General features: G+C 39.4%; 1 protein-coding gene across 1 annotated transcript in view; it reads right to left on the reverse strand.

The window, feature by feature from the left end:
• lrp1ab (low density lipoprotein receptor-related protein 1Ab) overlaps nucleotides 1-6,249 on the reverse strand; it is an 89,439-nt gene extending 83,190 nt beyond the window's left edge. Inside the window, exon 1 of the mRNA XM_044352205.1 lies at nucleotides 5,399-6,249. Within this exon, the coding sequence (XP_044208140.1) occupies nucleotides 5,399-5,471 (73 nt within the window). The 5' untranslated portion in view covers nucleotides 5,472-6,249. The remainder of the gene's footprint in view (nucleotides 1-5,398) is intronic.
• Nucleotides 6,250-11,687: the final 5,438 nt, after the last annotated feature.

Consider the following 11,687-nt stretch of genomic DNA (forward strand, 5'->3'; position numbering starts at 1 on the left):
CAAATTGATATTAATAATAGCTTTCAAACTAAAGAGTGTGTCATATTTATGTTTGAATAAAACTACATGAAGCTTGAGAGAGTTTACTTCTACTAAGTGAAACTACCACAAATTAAGTTCGCCTGCACTGCTTTTCTGTGAAGGTGTCAATATAGAAAACATGTCCACGGCTTATTGAGATGACAAACATTTCTGAAGAAATAGTGAAGAAAGATTTTTTGAGTCTTTGGGAACATCATAACTGGTGATCGTCTTAAAGTTCACTTGTGATAAAAGATTCTCATTTCATTTGAATAACATAACATTACGAATTATCATATTTAATGTCTCCTTAAAATCTTTTTAATCCTTTACTATAAGATTTAGCTAATTCTGTTGAAAGGCATTAATGACAAAAAATGCAATCTATTATTTTTCATGTATATTTATTTATATAAGAGTTATATTGTACCAATGTTTTTTTTTTCTAAATGGTATGCATTCTGTTTTTTTTATCATGACATTGCATTTACAGTGCAAATTGAAACCCAGCAAAATTGTGCAGACTGTTTATTTAACCTTTTAGATGGTTGAGGACATGATACATATTCTACATTGTGTGGGCAGATGTATATTATATCAGCTGGTTATATAAGAGCCCATAACTCAGTGTTGGTTTGAGCTGCTGACCTAAAGTAATCTGATAGACTAGATCATCATGAGGTTCTAAATTATCAGATTAAAAGTACTGAAGTTGCAGCATGGTAGATAAAATTGGCAGGTGTTCACACTGTCAAGTGGATTATTCAGATTGCTAGTAACAAGGGTAGGGCGGATTTAATATGGATAAAATACTTTATCAACATGTGTCATTTTATATCACAATAACAGTGACAAATTTTATGGAAAATCAATTGAGAAACTGTTAAAGAATAAATGGTAAATAACTGTTTTCAGATAATCCAGCAAATTAAATACCTGAGAAGTCAAACTACTTCATCATATTTATGCAAAAATCATCATCTAAACTACGCAGTTGTACATAATGTTGTATATGTCTCATATGCCCTTAAAATGTGAATGTTTTAATTTGTGAAGTGCCAAGAAACTGTAAATGACAATTTGCTTTCAGCTCATGCTGGTACAACCCATCAAACGGAAACATTTACATGGTCCCTTACAAAGAAGTACTATAAAGATAAATTAATTGTGTCCATATCTTTGCCATGACAGCCACAGCACAAATGTTTGTTACATGCTCAACCACAATCCAATGACTAAGCGTGAATGCTGTGACTTTGATGAAAGCAAACAGCTTTGACCCTTTGCAACAGTCCATGAAATTGGAATTTTATCTCCATATATCAGATCGTCGCCTCTGACCAGGTGTGAAAAGTACCAAGGGTCCCTGCGATCAAATCGATTCTCCAGTCAAGCACAAAGCCAGCAACATTGCCAACATCTGAGGTGTACATGAGCACGAGCTGGTAAAGCCAGTGGGACCAACACACAAAGAGCTGCAGATGACAGTCTCTAGAAACAGACAAGCTGGGTGGTCAAGCTTGAGGCATCAGGTGAGAAGTTCACCATTAAGTGATGTTGAAGTAAAACAGCAGTCACAAAGACAGTATTCTCACAGCTGTGCCAGGTGTTGGGCTAACGTTGCAACCATTTGCAACATTTGAACAACGCTGTGTACTCCCTTTATGAAGCGCAAGGAAAATCAAATGCATTTCCCTGACAACAAATGTGTTTAGGGGCTTACATTCTCATGAGTGGCATGTTCAAAACAATAATTTCTAAGAGACATCATAATATTAATGATAAAAAAATCTAAAAATTGCCTAAAGCAGAGATGAATAGAGAGAGCCTGATTTTATTACAGAGCTGCATTAACACACACCCACACTCCCTATTTTGTTAAGGAAGCCAATCCGTTCCTTTTTTTTGAAGCATAGGAGCTAAACAGGGTAAACAGTGATGTAGCTAGTCGAAAACACCAATTACAGCACACCCCTGCAATTCACAATCAACAAACACTCTTTTATCTGCGGTCTCACACCTTCAATATGTGGGGAACAACACTGAAGACATTTATGTTAATCTGGTTTTACCTTCCTGTCACAGTGGTTTGCAATGGAGAACAGGAAGTAGGGATAAAAATGTTTTTTTGTTTTTTTTTCTGCAGCTAAGGTCAAGAATCCCACTGTCTGCTATTCATTTCGAAAATATTTTCACTATGTTGAGACCAAAATGCAAAACACCTGCACATAAGCTTTACATAAAATTTGCTTCAGAGGCCAAAGAATGTATCAAAACTGGACACTCTGGCTATATTTCACTCAAAATATTTAATGCCTTTTTATCTTATGTTTCTTTGTGAGAAGCCTGAATGGCAGAAAATCATTTTGGGGATTATCCGTGTTACCTGATAAGAGTGCAGTCAACAGACAGCCTAAGGTGTGCAGAGTTACAATAACCAATCCCCAGTGACCTCCACTTGGAAGAACTGAAGAGAGCAATCCAAGTCCTATTATCTGTTGAATTTGTATGAGGGATGCTGAATTTTTCCAGCAGATGTTTCCAGTGACAGTTCTGAGGAAAAGGTAAAGCCAGGTCCCATTAAAAAGGTCAGGTAAACAGAGTGTAGGCTCCTCAGGAATTCAACCTCTTTAGCCTCTGACCTACATTTACACTTTTCACCAAGGGGATCCTTCTGCACCCTTAAGGTTTTTGAGATCATACATGTAAGCTCAGTAGTCCAAGTTATCAAATATGGAAGAGTTAATGTGATAAATATGAAGGATTTCATTTAATATGGTGCCATTTTGTTGCGTGAAATGTGGTATGAAATTAAAAACCAAAAAAGTATTTTCTCACTTAAGTCATTAAACGACAGCTGAAATAACAACCCATTCTATTCCCAGAGTATCTACTGTAATGTCAACTAGAACTGAAACAATTAGTTGATTAATTGCCTTAGTTGATCAGAAAATGAACAACTATTTTGATAATCGATAAATCGTAAACACACTAAGTAGTAATTTAATGGTTCCAGTTTCTCAAATGTTCGAATTTGCTTATCCTGATCTTATTATTATTGTAAACTGAATATCTTTGATTTTTGGGCTGCTAGTTGACAAAACAAGGATATCACTTGGAAATAGTAATGGGCATTTGTTTACATTTTTTGCACTTTTTTGGCCCTTTGTAGATCAAATAACTAATGGAATAATTGCTAAAAGACCTACAGGTGAATCATTAAGGACAATTATTATTAGTTGCAGTCCTTAATTCAACAATCATATGAACAAGGATTGATTAAAATAGTGTTCACGTTACATTATATTCCCTTGTATAATCATGGATTCACCAGTTTTCACAATAACTGCAAAACTGCTACTTGTCTCCTCTCAGTATTGCGCAGTACTGTGCTGGATCTTGTCTGTCTAAAAAGGATGACACCTTCAAGTGCCACGACAATAAACTCTAATCAACACCAAATATCAATAACAAACAAAGGGGTCTGTCCTATGTTTAACTGTCAGCTATGGCCTTCTGACTTTCCTCTCTCTAATCCTTCCTCATTCGTAAATTCATGCTGCGGCCCAGTGGTGACAAATCCAGTCAGAGTGGCTGGCTTTAGAATTTGTATCCACTCATTTGGCCATTTCTACCCTTTTGGAGCAACGCTTCTCTGATGGGAGGCTGATAAATCAACTGTTAATAATGACATAACACACATAACATTTCCGTCCCTGACTCCCTGTGATGTAACTCCATGTCGGTTTCAGAGAGCATCCGAGAATGATTCTTGCTGAAGTTTATTTCGCTTCAACACCCCCCCCACCCCACCCCCCCTTGCAGTCACATCTAAGTTGGATTAATGGTCTCCCTGTGTCCAGATGTTACATACTGATGGAGGAGGTGGGAGGAGCTTGCACACTCCTGTAACCTCAACTATGGCTCTCACTCTGGACAGCTTCCATCAAATTCTAGTGAAACTTATATAAGATCTAACAACAGATGTGATTTTTGTACAGGCATTGATAGGAGCTGGCTTCAGTGGGATAATGAAGGTAATAATATGCTACTTTTCCATTTGGCATCAAAGTAAACATACTATCAGAGTGAGATGAGCTGTCAAATTGATTTACTAATATATAGACATATAAAAGGCTCTCAGACCACTGCTGGAGGACAAAGAACATCAGTGTGAGCCTTTTCCTGTTTTACATCCACAAAATATTATGAATGGTTTCCAAAAGACTCCAGGATTATGTAAACATGGAGGCTATCATTGTAAATGAAGCATAGGCTTACAAAACAGAGCAAATCTGTAATACAATTATGGAGGTACAAAGTAAAATGTTGTGTATGGCGACATATCTGTGGAAAATTTCAAATTATTGAGCTATTTTGCACCATTATGTTTCCCTTAAAATACACAAGAAAGAAAAAAAAGCAGGCTGTTAGCTCAACAGGTCTGCAATGCCTTGTCAAAAGAGCAATGGTGCATTTAATATCTCATTATTACTATCAGGGATTCGGGAGTATTAAGGAGATCCCGGGAGGTAAGAGGATAACTGCACGACTATTCATTTCACTATCAGACATTACCTGGCTGTCACTAGTATAAATTGTGGTTCCCAGCTGTACAGACGCTGCATGTCTGGACAAGCCACGCCATTAAGATTATACCTTTACAAGCAGACACAACAGTTGTTTTCATATGCGCCAAGTAAGTGAAAACAAACATGAAAACTGATCTGACCGATGGCTGCCACAGGTTTGATATGTAACTCAAGCGTGCTGCTCGGATTTTTTGTGAATAAAAAAAAAAAAAAAACACCCGGCAGTTTCTTTGAATGGTGGCTATCAGCTGTAGCCGTACACAGAAAATACACGAGGAATTGTATTTGGCGTGGGGAGAAAAAATGGAGAGGAGATAGAGCCATTTTGTCGCAGTCAGGCAGAAATAATGTAGGTGGAAATGGGTCGTTCATGCAAGTGTTGCGATTGCTTTTTTACCTGCTGAATATTCCAACTGTGAATAACCTCAGTGTCTGCCATCCTTGCAGGCAGGCCCATTCTGTCTGCTCAGACAGGAGCTCTGCTAAACAACGCACGACAGGTTCTAGGCCAAAAATAATCAGCGCAACTGCTTATTTGTGCGGTACTTTCTCTGATTAAAAGGCTTCCCCAGTTACCGATCTCTCTCTCTGAGGACACTGCTGTGGCACACTGTGTTATTGTAAAGACAACCTATTTGGCTCTAACTCTAGTGAACACAGGCCTGTGCACAGATGCTTTGCAGGGGAGGGAGGAGGAGGAGGAGAGGAGGGGGGAGAGAGAAGAGAAAAAAGTGATCATGCTTTCTCGAGTATCACAATGCAAGATAACACAACAGGCTTCTTACCTACGGTTGCACCGTTAGGAGATATGATCTCCAGGCAGAGTATAAATCCCAAGTAGAACAACCTCATCGCCATCTCCTGAGCAATGCCCGATGGCACTGCTGTTAGAAAGGAATAGAGGAAAAGTTGGCTGGATTTCTGAAACCAAACAACCCGATCAACCACCTCATCCGAACCCCTTCAATGGTCCGGGTGCGATTGTCCGTTTCAGCTGCGCCCTCAGCCCCGCACGGTGGCCGCTTCAGACGGGCTTCTGGAATAAAAAGGAGACTTGCTACAGCCCGGCGAGGCTATAGGCAATGCAGCAGCACAGTCATGTATATTTCTAATTGATTATCGGCATTCAAACATGATGCACAGCACAGTGTAACCTCTTGTCTCTCTTGTGCTTTGCTGGGGTCTCTTGTTTCACCACACCATGCCACCAGAACAGTCCAGCTCGTACAGAAAGCCCTGCAGCCGCCGGTTCCGCTCAGCTCATTCCGTGCCAAACTTAAAAAGAAAAATTAAAAAAGGAAAAGCGTTTTTTTTTTCCTCTCTCTCTCTCTCTCTCCCCCCTTCAGAGCGCCAATGCCTCACTGTGCTTGTGGCTGCATGAGTGGATGGTGAATCTCAAGCTCCAGCACCGTGAACGAGCCCGTGACGTAACCAGCTCGATTCCTCAAAAAAAAAAAAAAAAAAAATGGGATAACTGAGCGGCGAGCAGTGTCTGCGCATGTCCCAACACACCTCCTTTTCTCCTATTTCATGCGCTTCTTCATCCACCCGTGGAGGTGGGAGAGAGAGGCGGCGCTGCTGCAACTGGCGCTCTGGGATCAGCCATGTTGGCTCAATATCTGTACAGAATCCGGGTTTTTTTTCTTGTTAAAAATTGGAATGATAGGAAATTACAATATTGCAAAATAGTTGATTAATCACCCGTGAAACAGTGACACGTTGCTCGCAGAGTTGTTGAACAAAAAGTCTACTTTTATTATGCATTTATCAGTTGCTTAGCACTGCATCAGAGGATAAAGCTGTAACAAGCAAACATATAATGGCCTATAATTGTATTTAAGCCCACTACGACAGTAACAAAATGGTTTGTTTGGGGTTTTTTTTGCTTTAAGTCATATATTTGATCTATCCAGTATATCGCCTCTTTCAAATGGTGATATTTGGAAAGAAATTCCTATTTCAAAATAACATCTTTTGCTGCAGGACTACAATAAATCCCACCATTTTAACTTAAATGGAGTCCTCTCAGTGACCTCTTCTATTTCTGTATTTTCTCTCTCACCCACATTCAGAGCTGCACCAATAGTAGTTTACAAGTCAAAAGAGAAAAGCACCACAGTTCAACGAGAGGTGTGTATGTAGCCCACGCTGTGGATGCTCTCCAACCACTTTTTTTTTGTCTCCAACCTCTGTATTCCTCACCAGATAATGCCCCCTGCTGGTACATTGAGATAATGGCATGAATCTTATGAAATTGAAATGAATTTGGTTTTGTTCTGGTTTATTTGACCATGTATAATAGTGCCATAGTCTTTCCAGCTACAGGTAAAAATAATTATTCACAAAATGAAAATGCATTTGTATTATATAGACTGTAATTACATTGCACGGTTGCCAAAGCTAACAACATAAAAGGACCTACATCTGAATTTGGAGTCCAAATAAAGATCTCATCTACATTATATTCTCCAATCTATTAACACAATTACCATTTTTGTCAGAAACCGGGTTAAAGATATTTGCAATAATTCCTAGAGATTTTCAAGGGTTCACCTTATACATCCATTGTGCAAGTTTACTATTTTCAATATAAAAACAAATTATCCATATAGGGATGACCATTTCTGGATGTATCCAAATTATGTGACCGTGAAAGATTAATAAATTACCAGGAACAACAAGTACCTACAGGAATACATGAGTGGCCTCTCAAACTGTTAATAGATTAGGCTCTTCAGTGAAAATAAAAACACATGTCATGAATTATCGTATAAATGTCGTCCACAAGGAAAATGCAACTTTAACAATGTAACTGTTTATAGCTTTGAACATACAGTGATTAACCTTTGTGAAATTAAAGTTGTGAATATAAGATGAGTATTCTCATAAACCATCTAAACCTGCAGGGGGCACTGAATACTCACATTAGAGAGACACTCAGGCTGTAATTTATTTTACTAAGGCAACAACAATAATCCAAAACTTTGATGCAATACTTGGTAAACTTTACATGGCGCACCCTCTGAGAAAGCTGTGATTAAAGAGTACTTCGGTTAGAAAGAGAACACGTGAGGATCTCTGCCCCTGCCACAGGCGTTTTGAAACTAAAAAGCTCATAAATTTCTCTCTCTGCAAGTCTGAGGTGTTGTGCAGTCTGTGTCTCCCTTTTCCCATCAGCATTTAATCATGGGCACTAAAAACAACAGGTGTGTATTTCACACTGAACAAACTGACGGTAACCTCACTGCCGCTGGTGTTAGGAACGAGCGTGCCATTTCAGGGCTTTTCAGCTTACAGATGTTTACCCAGAGCCAGAATCACAGGGGAGAATGTGAAGTATGTGGAGAATCTGTGAAAAACATGCCTGGATGTTGTCTGGATATCTGTTGAATCCGTGCATATTTTCTCTCCAAGCAACAAATCAGAATATAAAACAAAGAAAGTTAAGGGGAAATAGTTAGCATAACAGTATTTTAATTTTTTTCCTGCAACCAAAGTATCATTCACTCCATTAATGCTCCTTTCAGGTTCACTAGAAAACACTTTTTTTTTTTTAATGTTAGCCAATTCGTTTACTTTTATTTACACTGCTGTCTTTCCTGTTTGTCAACACATGACTGCTGGTGTCACCTCAACCTGAGAATGCCCCCTTTTGTGGGAGGAGGGTTAAGCATTGTCAGGAGAGACAGACGCCAGCATGCTGTGTGGGAGACAGCTTGAAAGAGTGCCAGCGTAAACACTCCCAGACCACATGTTCTCCCAGGGCAGAGGGGCTGGCCTCTCTCCAGGCACATCTGCACACAATCCCTCAGCTTTTAGCAAGTCAGCCAAGGAGACAGAGCAGGGCAAAAGGAGGGAGAGGAGAGGGAAGGGTGGGGGTAGCGTTCCCAGACAGGGAGAACCTGCTTCTTCTGTGACAGTAGTGTCAATGATGAAAGAGATGACATCTGACTCAATAAAAAAAAAAAAAAAAAGATGAATGATGAAAAACAACACGCAGAGGGAGGATCACAAGAATCTACTCCCTGTATGTAAAGTTAATAAAAAAGTCTGTGTGTGATGGCTGACCAACATCTATGCAACTCTATCACACCACCACTAGATTCACATACCGAGGTCTGCTTGGCTACATTGCATCATTACCCAACCTGCCCATATCCTTGAGAGAAGATGGATTGCTGCATAAATCAGGCCCCGTCTCTCTCTCTCTCTCTCTCTCTCTCTCTCTCTCTCCCTCTCTCTCTCTCTCTCTCTCTCTCTCTCTCTCACACACAGCCACACTCTGCATCTGTAGCTGCGTATGTGCTATGTGTGTAATTTTTCAACAAATTCTCCTCTGGCACACTTATTCTTTTTAAAAAAATAACCAATCCAGCTCATATTATACCTAAATGTAAATATAAATGTACTCCCATCTGTCTCTGACACCCCCCCCCCCCCCCCCCCCCCCTCCCCCAACAGCTTGCTGGTAAAGTGTGGCTTTGTGCATGTTTTCACAGAGAGGTAATTACTGAGCAAGCTATGCTGACAACACCTGAGGAATGTCGAGCATGCACCAGCAGCCTGTGTTCTCCTAACCCCCCCCCCTCCTCCCCACCTCACTTCTCCCCCATCTGCAACCCTCCCCCATACAACTCACTGGAGAGTCCCAGTCCAACACAAAGTTCAACTTCACATTTTCACAGGAGTCTTAGATTTGCAGATAAATCAGTTGTTATTTCACGTAATATTGAGGTTGTTCTACCAGGACACACACTTTTCAACTCTAGATTATTTTAGATTAAACCGCTTGATTAACGAAATTCTGTTGCAGTATACGATTACAGATATTTCTGCCTGTTAGCGGAGGAAACCCCATCCAAAAACCCGCAGTTCCCAACAGGCCCCACTATTCCCGTTACTGGTGAATTCACAGTGTGTGTTGGCTTGGCTCGGGCACTCTGTTAACTGAGTCACTCCCCAAACTGTCCTTGAGCTCTTGTGGAACTCACAGCCCATCTGGCTGAACACTTGCACACACATATCAAAACATCACATAGATTGAAACGGGGGGGAGTGGACGACTCTGGGTGACCTAATTGTGGTCTGGAAAGGGTCCAATCGAAAAAGTGTCAATATTCAGCTGGAGAGAATAATGGCAAAGCAGAATAATGTTATTTTTATGCAAATGCAACCAATACATCAAGTTTTGACACTGAGTACATGCGTGCGTGTGGGAGCCAGAGAAATAGAGGACGAGAGAGAGATAGAGATTATGAATTCGGCTGAGCCTCTCCCGTCTGTCTGACTAGACCGTCATGATGAAATCAGGATGAAATCCCTTGTGCATGTAGATCAACATAAGTATACAGGCCTGTCCTCTGCCTTTCTGTGCAGCTGAGTTTTGCAGTTGCAGATGTAATATGCAAATGCCACAGCTAGAAAGAACACACTGTATGGCTGAATGAACAATTGCATACGTTTTCTACACACTTGAGGGCTAATCAGTCAGGGTACGCAAGACAAGGCAAAAGGGTCAGGGGATTTAGTTGCCAAGCAACTTCCGTTGATACAAACATTTTTTTATTTTTTTTATTCATATGATGAGAGCTGTCTAAAAGGATGACAAGTGATGGAAATGCAGAGGGATACAAGATATTTTTGACTTAGTTACCCTATTTTTCAAGTTATTTGTAAATTTGGATCAGATCCAGAAAACTGAAAATTGAAAACTGTAGAGATAGACTCAATCATACCTTGCAGTGTTGACTATTAGCATTATATAAGAAGTGATGAAGTTGAATATACAAAAGCATGTACACTATAGGCAAGTAAAACATTATATCAAATATCAGGTGTATTTTCAGCGTAGCCTTACTTTGAGGTTTTCACAGACGATACACTACGCTCACATAACTTACATCACTTTGATCGCAACTGTGTCTGATTTGTAACATTATTTTATTCTGTAATCATCTTAATGTAACAAAATTAGGACATTTAAGTTAATGATTGTCTCTTATCACTGTAGATCTTAGCACAGCAAAGACAAAATGTATTCAATTGATTTGCCCTCCTAGATCAGGTATTTTACTCCCCTTGCAATTATGTTCTAAATATTAGATTGAATATTGAATACTGATCTGATATGCTGAGGGATTCCTCTGTGATCACAACAGCTACGTATAAAGTGTGTACATAACATTTTGGTTTCACTTTTTTACTTTTTTTTCGTTTATTCTTCATTTAAAGGCAGACTTCTATCGTTTTCACATTAATCTGCTGCAAGTGGAAAGTTTCTCTGTGCTCACCTTAAATCAGAGTTTAAGGCACGTACTTTACAAGCAGGATTTGTGACATGACATCTAGTTTGGAGCTGATCGTGGTCCAGTACACAGTTTACACAAATGTGAAGTGGAAACTTGAAGCCTCCAGTGAACATACACTGAGAATGGATTTTTCAGTGAAGTAGGAGACATCTTGTGTCCAGCAGTTAAACTTTTGAGATGAAAATGATTTGCATATTCATAGATTCTGATTTTTTTCCAGTGAGAGAGAAGAAGTAGATGTGATTTTAAGAATGTTAAATAGACAATTGAACTTTTTGTGGGAAAACATATTAGACACAAATTACTATTTAAAGCAGAATGTTTTATATATCTTAAGATGTCTACAGGGATCTTCAAAGAGCTGCTAATTATGAATAAATGTAATTTGTTTAAATTTCAGTGTAGAGTTTCTAGTGCTCCATGTTGGTCTAAATGCTGTTTAGAAGTTTTTTAACCCCTTTAAAAAATCTTAGGAGATACAGTAATTTAACAAGAAATGGTCAATGTAAAGGAGATACCATATACAATATAACGGAGATATACATATACATAGATATTAACTGGAGTCACAATTAACAAAGATGGCCAGAAAGGAAGACAAGGATGTGACATTTGAGTTTGTAAGACAACTCATTTTGAGGATTAGGCTTCTTTTTCCTTTCAGTATCACGTGACCGGGGCTGGCTTTATCCTTTTTGGGCAACAGGTGAGACTTTGCTTCTGGTGCCTGCCACGTCTTGACTTATCTAACTGTGAAATGTCACCC

This window comes from Thunnus albacares, chromosome 5, assembly GCF_914725855.1.
Source record: "Thunnus albacares chromosome 5, fThuAlb1.1, whole genome shotgun sequence".
NCBI lineage: Eukaryota > Metazoa > Chordata > Actinopteri > Scombriformes > Scombridae > Thunnus > Thunnus albacares.